The 16,476-nt window shown below is 37.6% G+C and overlaps 1 protein-coding gene across 1 annotated transcript; it reads right to left on the reverse strand.

Annotated features, from left to right (window-relative positions):
- Nucleotides 1-321: 321 nt before the first annotated feature.
- LOC129264978 (uncharacterized) lies at nt 322-15,961 on the reverse strand. The gene is made up of 6 exons (XM_054902952.2): nt 15,483-15,961; nt 11,481-11,777; nt 8,098-8,909; nt 7,461-7,686; nt 4,982-5,122; nt 322-3,352 (listed from the first exon to the last, which is right to left on the reverse strand). Exons 1-6 carry the CDS (start codon nt 15,682-15,684, stop codon nt 3,075-3,077), a joined length of 1,956 nt encoding a protein of 651 aa, XP_054758927.2. The 5' UTR covers nt 15,685-15,961; the 3' UTR covers nt 322-3,074.
- Nucleotides 15,962-16,476: the final 515 nt, after the last annotated feature.

Raw genomic sequence — 16,476 nt, forward strand, 5'->3', positions numbered from 1 at the left:
ATAAATTTTTGTGGACCCAATTACATTTCGTCTCGATGAAATTAATTTCGTATGGTACGAAATAAATTTTGTGGACGCAATTACATTTCGTCTCGACGAAATTGATTTCGTATGACAAAAAATAAATTTCATATACGAAATGAAACAGCGTCATGACGAAATGATTTTCGTCTGAATAAAAACACATTTTGTGTACGGAATGACGTGCTTTGGACGGAAAATACTTGCGGACACTTGGCGCCCCATAGTCTGGGAATGACAACTGAAGTATTTTTCCTCATTGTGAAAGCAAAAGTAAACGAAAGAGTAGACATAAGAAATATATAATATAAACATATTTTTTATTTTTTGGCTGCCTATAATTTTAGCACAGAGTTAGACCGTGGTCTGAGTTAAACCTGACTTCAGAATACGGGCCTCTGAGTATAGCTCTATGAGAAAGTAAAACACTCAAAATTCCTGTGATGAATTCTATGTTGTAACTTAATTACTCTGTTTGAACTTGACGTATTTATTAACAAGTGTGAATGTTCTCATAAAAAGTGCATGTAATTGATTTAAATTTAGCAGATCACTAGAAAATATAATTTTATTAGGTATAATAGTATGAGTAACTGAAGTGAGTATATAGTTCAGTTCAAGAACATTTCCCCTAACTCTAAAAGCACCGGATGTGGCATCTTGCCCCCCCCCGGCCTCGATACTTCACACCAATATTATTTAGCTTCAGTGGATGTGAGTTGCAAGGATGCCACAGAGGATGCAGAGAGGATGCAGTGGACGTTTAACGGAGGATAACGAACCTACAACGTTTGTTGCTCGTTTATATGTTGCGGATTTACATCGTACCAAGCGGAAAGTTCATTCGTTCTAAAGTTTTGTGCAGCTCAAAACTTGTTGAGCGGATGAAATCACAGTGGACGTACGATCAATGGATATAGCGTATATAAAGCACATATGCAATGAGTACACAACGGATGCATAGCGTTTTCCAACTGATGGCACGGTTTGTTTCCGTTTTACATCCTCTTTGCATCCGTAAGTAAAGTGGGACCGGGCCTTTAATAATTAGTTCCCCTGCAACGCACACAGTTTTGAGTGGTTTTAGTTTTGAGAAGAAATTGGTGAATATCTGTTGATAAATATGAGTTTGTGTTGAAAAACATCTTTTAAAATATCGAGCAAATAATAAGAATAATATGATACATAAACACATAAGTATATATAAGATTGAGAACACAGCATTTCAAATATTTACAGCCAGGAATAACCTGTTTGTATGGCTATTAAAGTACATTGCAAAAATCTGTTCCGAATTCATTGCCTTTATAAAGTATTATACAATATTTGTGAATGAGTTTTAATTGTAAGGCGGTAGGCGAGGTGAGGTCAAATCAATGTAATGAAATCAAAACATATTTGGATTAAATTTAGGGCCTTTTCACACGTGAATCTTGAATCATCATTGTAATGATAATTGCAATTCGTCTTTAGAATCATCGGACCTTTCACACGCTCACTCGAAAACTATGATTTGAGTTCGAATTCCCGAGCGAAGGCGGTATGTATCTTTGGTGACTTGTCAATCAGAGCACTGCATCGCAAATGCAAACTACGATGGGTGCATGACAATTGTATTATTTACGGAATTGCTTGAAAGTTCACGTAAGCTCCGCCCCCAAAAGTTATTTTGGAGGTCAAGCCTTTCACGCGCAAAATTCGTACCGTAATTTGAGTGAAACTTTATAGGAATTCACCTCCGGAGTAGAATTTGAATTCGTAATATTGATTAGCGTTCGTGATTCTAATCATGTTCTAGTTTGGTTTCACATCTGCTAAAAATTCGAGCCTTATTTTTCACTGGAATCATCATTCAAATTACGATTTATTTACCGTGTGAAAGGGCGGATAGTTCAATTGCGGAAGACATGAGTTTCGAGAACATCTACATTATAAAATATCTCACAAGATTACATGATCATATTCCGGTTATAAGATTCCATGAGAGCATTCCGAGTTCATTCCGTGCTGCATCATTCAGTACCCATGCATGCAGGCTGCATGAATGGATGCTTAATTGGACCTAGGTCCATGATTATGAGGGAGGCACAGAGGACTAATCTTATGAATAATTAAGAATTTCATAAACCCCTCAAAACATTTTGGAAATCTGAGTTTGGCCTTTAATTTCTCCCAATTCCCAATTTTACCCAATGCATATTTGGTATCATTCTAAAGATCATTTAATTCTCTTTAAAATGATACCATACTTGTTATGATCATGCCATCACTAAAAGAGCAGGATATAAAAGTGTTGGATGAGGTCTGAATTGAAAAGCTGCAAAACGAGCAGAAATAGTCATGAAGGGTCAAAACAGAACATGATTCTTTTGTCAATAGAGACCCCTACTTCTTCATTTTTGATGCTTTGTTGTGGTTTATGTAGTGATGGTTCTGTGAGAACATGTTTTGAGTCGTGGTTTGAAATACCCATGCATGTTTGTTTGTTATGTGTTTGCTTGTGCAGAGGGGTGTTTGATTCCATGTTAATTTTGATGTTTAGGTGCATGAAAACAAAAGAAACCGCGGAGAAACTCACTCATCACCAAGGAAAAAAAGAACAGTGACTTTCAATATTGTGTAATTTTGCAACTTTTGAATTTTGACCTTGCCCCACATTTCAAGGTACTGCACCTCGATGTGAACCATAATCATACCATGTACATGTAGGGTATCATTATTAAATGCTCTATTCGTGGTATCAATTACACCTTGATATTCACTAAAACCGAGGAGGGATTATCGATCAAAGTCAGATTTCCAAACTTTTTGTGAGGAGTTTTACATACGATCGACAACCCGCGGGGACAGTTTATGAAAGTTGCCAGCCTTGACGGAATCGTTAAATAGTCTATTTTCTCAGACAGTCAGGAGGCTTCGGTCCTTAAGGTTTTATGCATCATTTAGGTACTCAAATCTTATGTCCTATAACTCTGCCCATATGAAATCGACAGCGCTACACAAGCTGTAGGCCTAGAGAATCAAGTGAATATCGTGGAATACATAGTGGATGATCATGATGTTCGCGGTATCGGCTTATAAGGTAAGAGATCTAGAGTGCTTTTTTCTTTCTCGAGATTTTGTTTGTTTTTGTTATCACCTTTGGTGGATGCACTCCTCTTCTTTCTTGCCTCCATCTTTCGCCGGTGAATCTTGAAGGTAACAAATCGCTCGGGTGCGAAGTAACGTTGATAGAGAGGCGTAAGCAGTAGCAGGACCCCAGATGTAGCAAATATACCGACGAAAGCAAGTAGGGCGCTCCCATACGAACCTGTTTGATCGATGCTCTGACCTATCATGAGGGGAATAGAAAGGGTGTGTGTGTGAGAGAGGGGAGGGGCAGGCATCCATAAGCAAATCGGAAAGGGGGGAAAAAACCCAGAAGAAACACACCATTGAATAGACCATCCGGGCCATGGAAACAATTTTTTTACAGGGGGTGCTGATCGGTAATTTGACAAAGCCCCCCCCCCCCAAAAAAAAAAAAATAAGGGGGGTTCACTTTAAAATAAAATTCATTTTGGTCCAGATAAATTTGACAAGTAAAAAGGGGGTTTTACTAAAAAATGTAGGTAATTTTGATTATATTTATACATTTCGCCACACCATATACCAGAATTCCAGGGGATGCTGCCTTTGGAGAATAACACACGCAGCACGCCCCGCGGAAAATCTTGGGGTGCTTCAACATTCCCGCTTCCCATGCATGGCCCTGCCCCCCCAAAAAAAAAAATAAGGAGAGAGTGAATGCAAGTAATCAACCGTACTGCTGATACATGTTCTTACTAATTTCTTGGAATTAGGCAAGACCCAAAATATTTCGGGGAATGCACATCCACACTTTTCATGATTCCCTTTAACTTTTAAAATGGTTGTTTACTAGTACTCTAAGGCCAATACTAAATCAAAGTAAGGCATGGCTGCAATGAATGAATCCAGATGCCAATGATGTCATAATCCTACATGAGTTAGTAAACATAGGCCTATTTGCAATTCTCTTTTCAATGATATTAATTTGAGAATTGATACTACAAAGCATTTATTAAAAAATTCTAATGTTAATTATTGAAAAGGTGTTTTACAATGGAGTTTAATGCAAACCTTGTAGAAAATAATATGACATCATTGACATCTGCATTCATTAATTGCTGTCATGCCTTACATGTTCTTGGCGCAAATCAAAACTTACATCACTGTAAAGAATACCTATATCATTATCCAAGCGTGAAGACATACATGCATACCGCATAAAATATGGTAACAAATTATTTGGTAGAAGATACTCTTTCCGGACACATATAATGATTATTATTTTGCTAATATCATATTTTTACCCTATATTCGGTATTTTGTGAGGTGTCATTTTTTTTTACTCACGGTATAACGAAGAAACAGGTAAATTAGCCAAAAACAATTTAAAGTGAATCTTCCATGCAAGACCAAGAACAACTCAGGGTGAATCTTCGATGCAAGACTAAGAAGAACTCGAGGGCAATATTCGCTTTTTTTTAGTAATTTCTGGATACCAGTTTAAAGCGAATTGACGAAATCCAGAACAGGTTTAGGAATTCTCTACAAAGTTATTTGTTATCATAAATTTACATCCACTACCTGTACTCTACAGTATTTATTCCTACTGCAATTAAGATACTTTTTAGAAGTGTTCTTGACAATTACCCATTGCAAGGAATACATTGCAACTTATTTTTCGTTTTGTTTTGGTTCTTCTAACTGTGCTTTTGTATGGGGACACGTTCGACTAGCAATTGTGCTATTTTATATATGGTCACATTTACCGTTGTACATGTGTTTAACTTCATTATCAATGTAAATAAAATAAAATTAAATCAAATCAAGCACAGCATAAGTTATAATAATCTGATGTTTTTCTCTAAGGTTGTAACGTTCCCTTAAACCTTACCAACAAGAGACCCAAGTAGGAATCCGGAGCCGTAGCAGAGGTACAGTACTGCGGATGTTTCCAATGCCTTCTCTTTTCCAAATAGATCAGGGGCAAGACTGAAAACGACCACGTTATCAATCGCTATGGCTATTCCAACAGCTAAAAGAGTGATTAAAAAACAAAATTTTCTGGTGTTCTTAACTTATATATTTAAAAATTGTATTGCTTGATTCCAGTGGCGTAATTACGGGGGCCCACGTGCCCTCCCCCCATCGGCTGGCAAAAAAAAAAGAATGGCAAAAAGAAGCTGCTGAAAACTGCTTATCTAATAAAAGAGAGCCAATGGAGTAAATTAGAAAGTCAAAAGGGGCCTAAGCTTTCGATCCTAGCAGAATCTTCGTCGGAGGGAAAATGGTCATTTTGCCTCCGACGAAGATTCTGCTAGGATCGAAAGCTTAGGCCCCTTTTGACTTTCTAAAAAAAAGAACGGAGGAAAGGGATGAAAAGAGGAAGAAAGGAAGAGAACGTAGTGGGAAAGAAGAAATTATTGTACATTAAAATATTTTATATTATGTTATATTATATAATAAATATTTTTTGATAACTTTATGAAACATAATTTGCTCAGGGTCCATGTGTTCATCGTTCGTGGTGCTCGCATTGTCTGTTTAACGAGATATATAATCCTGTTGTAATAAACATCCAGTTTTCAAGTCAATATACACCATATTTTCTCGGACATCGAGTTATCATTGTTTTATGTAGTGACATAATTATGCTTCTTTTTCATGACTACTCATTGCCCCCTTTTAAGGTCTGAAGACTGAATATAAAACAATTCCAGTCCGTGCTTACGTTCGCATTACTGGATTGGTGAAATATGTCTGCTCTTCGTGAATTCCTGAAATCAGTTCATAAAATGTTCCCTTTGCTGATATTTATATCAACAATTTATGATAATAATAATTTTCAGCTCGCGCTCGCGTCATTTGGTTAGTGAAATGCGTATGGACGTGAATTCCTACAAACAAGCCTTAAAATGCCCCTCTTCGGGTCTGAATTTCCTTCGCGCTGGCAATATTTGATTAGTGAGATGCGTATGTTAATCATGATTACAATGACTGCAAAAAGTGCTTCATGTGTTTAGATGTAATTCTAACAAAATCAGCAAGCGCTTGGCACTCGCATTGGATGACTATGGTGAGATATGTACACTCTTAATGGAGTCCTAAAAAACAGTCCTTAAAATGTCCCTGTTTGGGGTCAATATATACAAAATTTCAGCTCGCCCTTCGCGCTTGCATTGTTTGTTTAGCGAGACAGGTATGTATCATAAATGATTACAATCTGTTTGCTTATAACCTCCCTTTTTAGGTCTGAATATCAAAAATTTTCAGCTCGCATTATTTGATCAATGAGATACATATCCGTTTAATGACACAGTCCTTATATCTCTATTAATTCACTGAGCGCGCTTCGCGCGCCTGCGTGACCCACGGTACGCAACTGCTTGATTCTTTTCAGTTTACATGGGACTATGACAACACCAAATAGGCTTACTATATAGACCTAGTTTTTTTTCAATGATAAAAAGTACAAGTTGATCAAGATATTTCGCACTTGGATATTGTTTTATGTAAGTGCTTCCTACCAGCAAAATATACTATCAGAATTTTGAGAAAAGATATTTGTTTTGATATATCCAAGTTTGATTTCACTCTTCCTTTTCTTATGTCAATATACGGACATTAAATGCCTTTTAATCTATATGACCCTTGAAGATATAAATCTTAAATCTAATGTTGGATCTCTCCTTCATTAAAAAGACCCCGTCAACACCTATTCAGCATTAAGAGGAACATACCAAAACTAACCGGAATTAGGATATATTCAAATTTTGGGTGACATTCATCAGAATATTTCATTGGATGTTTGGCATTGACAATTATGTTGACCAAAAAGCGACTCTTTAATACCGATGTATTATTAGTTTCAGCTTGAAGATTCATTCGGATCCTAAATAAAACCCTACTCGAATTACTTCAATAATGCTGTTGGCATGTCATAAGTAAACATGGGTGACCGAATCCTTCCTCTTCATTTAACCTTGATATAGCATGGGCATTGTTAAAGGTTGAACATCCGGAAGATATCAGAATGCATCCGGAGTCTCATTTGAATACATTGGAAAAGCTGATTAGAATTTATTTCATTCAGTTCAGTTTATTTCTGATTTATCTTAACAAATAACACAAATACAAAATGAAGAATTTCATACAACCTATTACATATCAATCTCGACATTGACTAATAATTACCCTACTTGAAAAGCCATCACAGATAATTTTTCCCCAAAAAAAATGTAGTGAAGAAATAAGAGGAAATTGAGAGGAAGCCATCAAGAAAAAGCATTTTTCGCTATTAAACACTGCCTCTAGGGTGACGAATCACATTCCATTTGGAAATAAATAATTAGAATTCATGAAATATCATTTACCTATTGCGATGCACATTAGAGGTATAACACTCGTTACAAACATAAACGAGATTAGGGCGATGATAGAGATGAGATTAGAGATGACCTGCAGGTAGATTCTCGGGAATGGTACATACTCTCCAATCACGACCAACAAAACTTTACCTACAAGACTAGACAAGGCCATGAAAGATACAAACTGCACCCCTATCTGTTCATCAAACCCAACAGACATCAAGTAACTGATCTGCAAGTAAAAATGAAATTTCGAAATTCAAGCATGAATTTTGTGAATTTGAAATGATAACTCGGTCACCTGCGTGAATGGTATATATCCGTCTCTTAAGTGATACACTTCGAATTATACATTCGACATAATTCACCTTCAACCAGATCGTGGATAATAGAATCCTTTGAAATATTCATTGATAAATATTTATTCATCTGCGTCATTATTTGGATATATATCCAAACGCTTGTGTGCGTTTATGGCATAATTACCCGTGAAATCAAAAGACCCAACTTACATTAAAATGTTCATTATGTACATGCAGGGTGAAATATAAATTGCAATTGGAAATAGCTTTCAGATGGATATAATATCACTTTATAACGTATAGCTGAATGAAATAAATCAATAATATTAAGTTCGCCGTACCACATTGACATAGAAGAAACAACTTCCTATTCCATTTAGGATATATGAAAGAGAAGCCATCCATAGGTCAGGGAAGGTCAAAGCCTTTCCAATCCTCCAAAGCATGCTCCGATCCTGATCTTTGGTTAACTCTGATAGAGTCTTTATGCCATCATTATTTTTCACTGTGAAAGGAGAAATTTCATTCTCGTCACAGTCATCATTACAATCGACCATCGATGTCACGGTGTAATCATTCTGTAGCTCGGGCATCTTATCCCATGTATCTTGTGTGAGGGTGTTCCTATTAGAAGAGTTGATTGTGGGTATCATTTCCACTATCTTGGGTGTGGTAGAAGCACTTTGAGACAAAGCATACCTATCCATCTCTGGGTTTTCTTCACTATCTTCAGAATTCTTCGAACCACGACCAGACGTTTGTTCATCGGTCAGGAAACATCCCTCAACTCCATCGTCGTGGAGTCTTATTTCCTCTGTTCTACCATGGACCCTACCACAAACTTCGACGTCGGTCGCCAATTCTCTGCCGTCTCCTTGACATGCGTCACTTGTCTTGTCCGGAGAATTTACATTTTCTTCTCTAGATTTTTCATGTAATAGTGGTTTATCACTGGAAGAGGCTTCACCCGTTGGTTCGAGTTTCATAAATGTGTTATTATTTTCTTTCTTACTGCGGGGACATTTGGGGACAGTAAACGTTAGGACACTGGGAAGACCAATGCCAAAATGAAGTGCTGCCATGATCCGTAGTGTGACCCTCCAACCAAACCTTGTTATGAGGAGAGCCATAACTTGCGAGAAGACCAGCATTCCTGTAAAAAATAAAAAGAGATTTGGCTTTAAGTAAATTTGAACAGATAAGTGTTCACCATAAAGATATATATATCTCTATATATTTCTATGGTGTTCACACTGACTTTGTGTGTTATACAGGATCGATACCGTAAGGAGCGTAATATTGAGGGACGTGGGGAAAATTTATAAAAAGCTGCAAATTGACCCTTTACACACATTTTTTGGGGGGTGTCCATGGCCACAAGCCTCCCCTATACGCCAGTGAAGAGAATCATGTTCCATCGAAGGAAAGTACCTAACGAGTTATTTTGAGTTGGTTTTTTTTAATCCATAAGCATTTTTTCTTATTATTTTGTTGATAAAAACATTATTACCCAAATATCGAACAATATTGGTCACTTTTTTTAAAAGAAAATCTGATTTGGAACAATATCTGGAAGGGAAAGATTACTTTCATCGAGAATACAACTTTAAATTTTTGTAATGGAAATGTTTTGGTTCAAAATGACAAAATCTCCACATGGTTTAAGTGTAAATACTATTGAAAATTATTATCACTTATTTGTGCTAACATCGATATAATTATTGATAATTTTGATATACGTTGATTTCCAATATTCTTCATTTCGCCTGGGCTATAAGCGATGGCCATTATTAAAGGCATTTAGATAATGAATACCAGTATTAGCAACAATATAATCAAAATGTGAAATACGAATTGACATTACCATTTATTTTCCTGAAGGAATTTCATGGCCTACGAAAGGTATACCTTTAAAAGCATTTTCCAGTCTAATTTCAAGAGTCATTCATATTCAATGCATGTGCGTATTCTGGGGGGGGGGGGCTTTCGGGGCCCAGGCCCCCGGGGTAGGCAAAAAAGGGGGCGCAAAAAAGAAAGAGAAAAGAGAAGGAAAGAAAAGAAGGAGAAAATGGGAGGGAAAGAAGAAGAGAAAGAGAAATAAAGGGGGGAAGAAAGAGAGAAGAAAAAAAGAAAAGGGAAGGGGGCGCCGAATTGATGTTCGACCTAGGGGCGCCGAATTGATGTTCGAAATAGCGGGCGCCAGATTGATTTTAGACATAGGGGGACGCCAAATTGATGTTTTACTTAGGGGCGCCGAATAGAAGTTCGCCATAGGGGGCGCCGAATTGGAGTTTGATATAGGGGGTGCCGAATTGATTTTCGACATAGGGGGCGAATTGATGTTCGACCTAGGGGCGCCGAATAGGAGCACCAATTTTATTTTTGTCCTGAGGTGCCAAATTCATGTTTAACCTAGGGAGGGGGGGGGGGGCGCCAAATTCATATTCGACCTTTGGGGTGCAATTTGATGTTTGTCCTGGGGCGCCAATTCCATGTTCAACCTAGGGGGGGGGGGGGGTGCCAAATTCATATTTGACCTTTGGGGCGCCAATATGATGTTTAACCGGGAGTGGGCGCCAAATTCATGTTTCACATTGGTTTGGCGCTCGCGCTCGCATCAAATGCATAGATAGATGCCTTTCCTGTTCATGATTACCAAAAGTTCTTAGAAAGTCTAAATTTTAGGTCAGAACAAAATTAATCTCGCTCTTCGCGTTCGCATCAATTGTTTAGTAAGGTGACGATCGATCCTGTTCATGGTTCAAGTGCTTAGAATGTCCAACTTTGTGTAGAAATAAAAAAAAAATTCCGTTCGCGTTTCTCGCTCGCATAAAATGTTTTGTTAAATATGCATCCTGTTCATGATTACCAAAAGTGCTTACTCGATTTTTGTCAAAATGTTAGGTCAGACTATCACATTTTTTCAGCTAGCGCTTCGTGCTCGCACAATTCTTTAGATAGATACCCATCCTGTTCATGGTTACAAAATATGCTTAGAATGTCAAGTTTTGTGTAGGAATATCAAAAATTTTAAGCTCGCGCTTCGCGCTCGCAGGGAATTATTTGTTAGATACCCATTCTGTTCATGATCACCAATAGTGCTTAGAATGTCAAAAATTTAGGTCAGAATTTAAAAGTTATAAAGATACCCATCCTGTTCATGGTTACAACTTTAAGAACGACTGGTGATCCTTTCTTTTTAGAGCGTAAGAAAAGTTCACCAGTCGTTCTTAAAGTCTAACTTACGAACAGCTTTATGAAACACCCACCTGGTCGCATTTATTCTTTTAAAAAGTGGTATGACACCATATTCATGGAATTTTTTTTTCATGAACACATTAAAAAAAATGGTCTTCGATTGCCATTTTTCACGTGATGATGAAATGAGATAATTCAACATGCATTTAAGTACTTTTTGCCTATAGCGGGAGGGGGGGGGGTGCCATTTTCCAAAAGTTCACAGGGCGCAAAAATTAGGTCGCGTCTGCAAGATACGCGTCTGCAATGGAATAACAATCCTGTACATCTTATCAAATAAGGTCAAATTCCACCCACATTAATTTTCCCAAATTCAAAATTAAATATAACACCGTAAAGTTTGTATGGTCACAGTGATGGGGGATGACATTGTAATCATGCGTTTGATGTTACACATTTGATTGTACAATAAAGGAAATAATGTTTGTTTTGTAAAGTCAATATTCTTATGGGCTTATACATGTACCTGCTGTAGAACCTGTAGAGGCTAATGCCACAGCTGTCATTGTATTCCTCTCAGGAAAATACAAGACTATCAGATCAAAAGCACAAACTGTGAAAAGTCCTGCTCCTATTCCATTCATAACACCAAAAGTTCCAAACATCGGTAGGAGACGAGGCAAGAATGACGTCACTAAAACGCCCGCCGAAGTCGAAACAACGCCAGCGATTGAAACCGATCTATAGCCGAATCTTTCCGACGCTAGTTTGATGAACGGGGCGACCATGAGGGAGATACCGAGAGGGAGAGAGCCAATCCAACCTTAAAAAGATGATATATCAGACCTTAGTCAACATATAAGAGATTGGGTTATTTGACGTTTAACATGCAATAAAAGGTTAGTTATGTAATAAATGTTGGACTATCGCAGTGACTCCCCTAATCAAATTGAAAGAGATAAAGGCTTATAAACAAATTCAATTGGGGCAAAGGGGCAATTGTTCCAGGTGTCACTTGAAGAGGGCAAAGAAATCAATGGTGATGCAAACAAAAATAAATCAAAAGAAAGATTATCTTAAAAGGAAATTTATAAATAGAGATGCTCGGCGGGTCGCGCGGCCGAGCACATGTATCCCCCGAACCCACCGCGTCATCCGTCATTGCGATATAGCTATAGAGCTCACACAGAAATTTGACAAATGAATTTATACAATTATCATGGCGACAATGACACTGCCCACATTTTGCCTGTGGTTACCAAATTTGATGACAACAATATGACGTAGCAGCGTGACTCTGCAAAACCTAAAGTATTGTCCAGTATCACCTATTGGGGAATACAATTTTAGAGTAATCTGGATATATTTTGTAAACCTAACCCTAAGACCTAAGACCCCCCCACCAAAAATGATAGGCATCTTCGAAAACATGTTTGTTTTCAATCTTTGTTATCATTGATGTTTTCATCATTATTTACATGCATTTCTTCACTATCAGAGTCTGCTAAATACCTACGTACCACTCGGCCATTTCATGTATACAATCCACGGGGTACATTATTTGACAGAAAACAGATCTGTAATTTTTTCCCCAATAAAAGTACTGAGTTTTAACATATGACTTGAAAATGATAAAAGTTTCCAAACTGAGCTTACTTAACCGTTAAAAATGTTAAAAGTTGCAATTGTAACGTGATCAGACAATAAAATCTAACATGCATCAGATGTGTCAAACATCTGTATCACAAATCCTCCAACAATTACCCTAGGTACACGGACCTGGCCACGGATGATTTTCTATTGTTACTGGGGGTGCCGTGACAATGCTCAGCACCCGCAGTAACAATAGAATAATCCTTTGTGGCCAGGTCCCTGCCTAGGTACTTTTAAAATGTGAAATTATGTACATACAGCTCATTGATGCAAGAACTAGGAATCACTCACATTTTCAAGCAACATAAATTAATTGATGAGTGTAGAAAACTAGAAATAGAACTACACATTATTTTAATCAGAACCATTAAAGCTCTTATATTATGAAAAGAGAGTTGAGTTACCTTTCATAGATTACAACAAATTCCATTCTTCCCTTTCGCCGTACAACTACTGTTTAGTTTTAATATATATTCTTTATTACCTCATGCAGAACCCACAAGAAAATATGCGAATAGGCCGATACCCCCACCCATCTTTGCGTAGCTGCTTTGTTCTCTTCCTTCATTTTGAATTACTTTGTTGATTCAGGAGAGGGGGTGGATGGGGCAATTTTACCGTTTGCCCCCAAACAAAATGCCCAGATACGCCACTGTGAGTATGCTCCCTCCCATCGCGTAATGTGTGTCAGGTGTTATTGACTGGTTTAAAGTTCAAGTTCAAGCTCGGCTACGGGATCTCCACATGAAAATGTCGTATTAATGTGGAAGCGTCGTGGTGTAGTGGTTCTGACTCTCGCCTTGTAATCAGAGGGATTGTTCAGATGCCACCATGGCCTAGCGTCCTTTGGCAAGGCGTCAATCCACACTTTACCACTCTCCACCCAGGTTTTAAATGGGTACCCGGTAGGATGTGAAAGCCTATGTAGTATGCATAGCAATTGATTCTTGGAACTCTTGTTGGAATGCTCCCCAGGGAGTGGAAAAAGTGCATAAATTGTATGCGGACATTTTCCGGTCGGAAAAAATGACAAGGAAAAAAGGGGTTTTTGCTCCCAAATGAAGGAGATTTGGGTCAAATATATATACTTAAGCATACCAACCTTGCTATGTTGTAACAGTATACGCAGCACCTGCAGAAAAATCCTGCATTTTAGTTTTATTTAAAATAACGTAAAGCGTTGATGGAGAAAGTAAAAGTTAAAATATTTGAATTGAATTGAAAAGGTTTTATTGATATTGCACTTCGCAGCCAAGAGGCAGAATTGTCTAAGCCCTACAATATTTGCATATTTACATTCCATTGTGTACGACTGTTTAAAAACATGAACATGAAATAAAACAGTATATATTGCAACTCAATATGTGAACATGCGTACCGAAAAGGAAAAAGGTTAACGTAAAAAGTAAAAACTTAAAAGTAGTGGTGGTGGAAGGATGCATTTTTAAAGCAAAAAAAAAAAGAGTGAAAAGATTTAAGCAGTTGACAAAATGCAGGAAGGAGTTCGGGGACGAGCGAACAGGATGAGCGAGCAGTGAAATTCAATGCACAGCTTCAGTCATGCTGGATCCTCAAATTAACACACCAACACAACATTCAACTAGAACAAAGGAATTGATTATTCAAATCCATTGCACCGGTGGAACAGAGAAAGGCAGGATCGGCTTATATCAACCGGATCGAACTATATGCATACGCCGATGAACAATCACTTTCAAAACACGCTCACATTCATACCATACTCACATTCATACCACACTCACATTCATACCATACACACACTTATACCACACTCACATTCATACTACACTCACATTCATATCATACTCACATTCATACCATACTCACATTCATATCATACTCACATTCATACCACACTCACATTCATACCACACTCACATTCATACCACACTCACATTCATACCATACTCACATTCATACCACACTCACATTCATACCATACTCACATTCATACCACACTCACATTCATACCATACTCACATTCATACCACACTCACATTCATACCACACTCACATTCATATCATACTCATGCACATACCATACTCACATTCATACCACACTCACATTCATATCATACTCACATTCATACCATACTCACATTCATACCACACTCACATTCATACCACACTCACATTCATACCATACTCACATTCATACCACACTCACATTCATACCATACTCACATTCATACCATACTCACATTCATACCACACTCACATTCATACCATACTCACATTCATACCACACTCACATTCATACCATACTCACATTCATACCATATTCACATTCATACCATACTCACATTCATCCCACACTTACATTCATACCACACTCACATTCATCCCACACTCACATTCATACCATATTCACATTCATACCATACTCACATTCATACCACACTCACATTCATATACCATACTCACAGTCATACCATACTCACAGTCACGTTCATAACATTCATACCACACTGCTCTTACGTCGAAGCTATGACCCAGAAAATACCTTTAAACATTCCACTAATTAAACCCTCTCATTCAGCAGTCACCTTTAATACTTTGTACTCATGAAAATAGGGATTAAAAGGGCATGGGGGAGGGGAGCGCTCGCACGTCCCAAGACTCATCCTACTCATACATGAAAGAAAAAATGCCCACCACCACATGCATCAATTTTGCTAAAATGGGTAAAAGGTAAAATGGTGAAATATAATCACTCGCTCGCAACTTTTCAGCAATTTTGCCGGACTTACACGCCACGTTTGCGCCTCAAAACTTTTGGCCAACTGCTCCACTGCCCCCTGGATTGACACACATAGTTCCAAATTAATAGCTTTGTTACTGCAGTTTATATTACCTGTTAATGTGGCGCTGCTTTCAAATTCTTCCTGAAATGCGACAAACAGTAGATTGTAGTTAAACAAGAGTCCATTCAGCAAGAAATTATAAAACATAGTTGCAACAACCACCACACATCCCCATTTGTTCAGTATACATTCTCGTATAGAGGGATGAGCTCTTGATGAGACAGGTATGTGATACTTTATGGAGCCAGACATCTTTAATCCGTACTTTCATCAAAGATAAGACACTACATGGGCACAACGAGATCAATCACAAACTGACAGCGCAACATGATTAAGTATGTACACACGTCCGTTGCATTTTATAGGTTATATCATAGAGTTAGCTCCATGGTTATATCATAGAGCTATAGCTCCATGGTTATATCATGGACCTGGTTATATGCACTGGCATGGCATATATTATACGACAAATCAACGTGCTGCGACACTCAATGTGCATTATGCCATATGTATACTCCGGGTGTATACTGGTTCGTTTTTTTTTATCTGAGGTTATTATTTTGTAGACCTGGGATGAAAAATGGTCATTAATTCAATGAGATAAGCACCATTGCACCAATAAACAACAATGCGTCCACGCACGACTGGTATTTCACAGTTTGCCAGTACATTGTACAGCAAGCTATAATATTCAATTCAATTCAATTTATTTATTTCATTTTCAACAGAACAAAGTAATGTGGTCAAAATAGTTACAGTGAACTTATACAGACAAAATAAATTCAGGCATGTACAGTATACGATATTTATCTATAAGTAAAAGCAAAACAAAACAGAGTATTATATATAAGCAAAATATCATAACCATTTTAAAATAAAATTCTGAGAAAATGGCGGGATCCACTAAAAAGCAGTGCTTGTATTGTGTGGACCCCTTTAAATAATTATTTTAGAATTGCCTACGAAGATGACAAAACAGGGAACAGCAAAACAAAAAAACAAAGAACAAGAAACAAGAAAACATGGAAGCACACACAAGGGAAA

Source organism: Lytechinus pictus, chromosome 7 (assembly GCF_037042905.1).
Source record: "Lytechinus pictus isolate F3 Inbred chromosome 7, Lp3.0, whole genome shotgun sequence".
Classification (NCBI taxonomy): domain Eukaryota; kingdom Metazoa; phylum Echinodermata; class Echinoidea; order Temnopleuroida; family Toxopneustidae; genus Lytechinus; species Lytechinus pictus.

Coding starts and splice junctions, on each gene's coding strand:
- LOC129264978 (XM_054902952.2), bottom strand. CDS start 15,684: ATGTCTGGCTCCATAAAGTATCACATACCTGTCTCATCAAGAGCTCAT. Junction 8,910..11,480: donor CTCTACAGGTTCTACAGCAG/GTACATGTATAA, acceptor TATTTTTTACAG/GAATGCTGGTCTTCTCGCAA. Junction 3,353..4,981: donor CCTACTTGGGTCTCTTGTTG/GTAAGGTTTAAG, acceptor CCCTCATGATAG/GTCAGAGCATCGATCAAACA.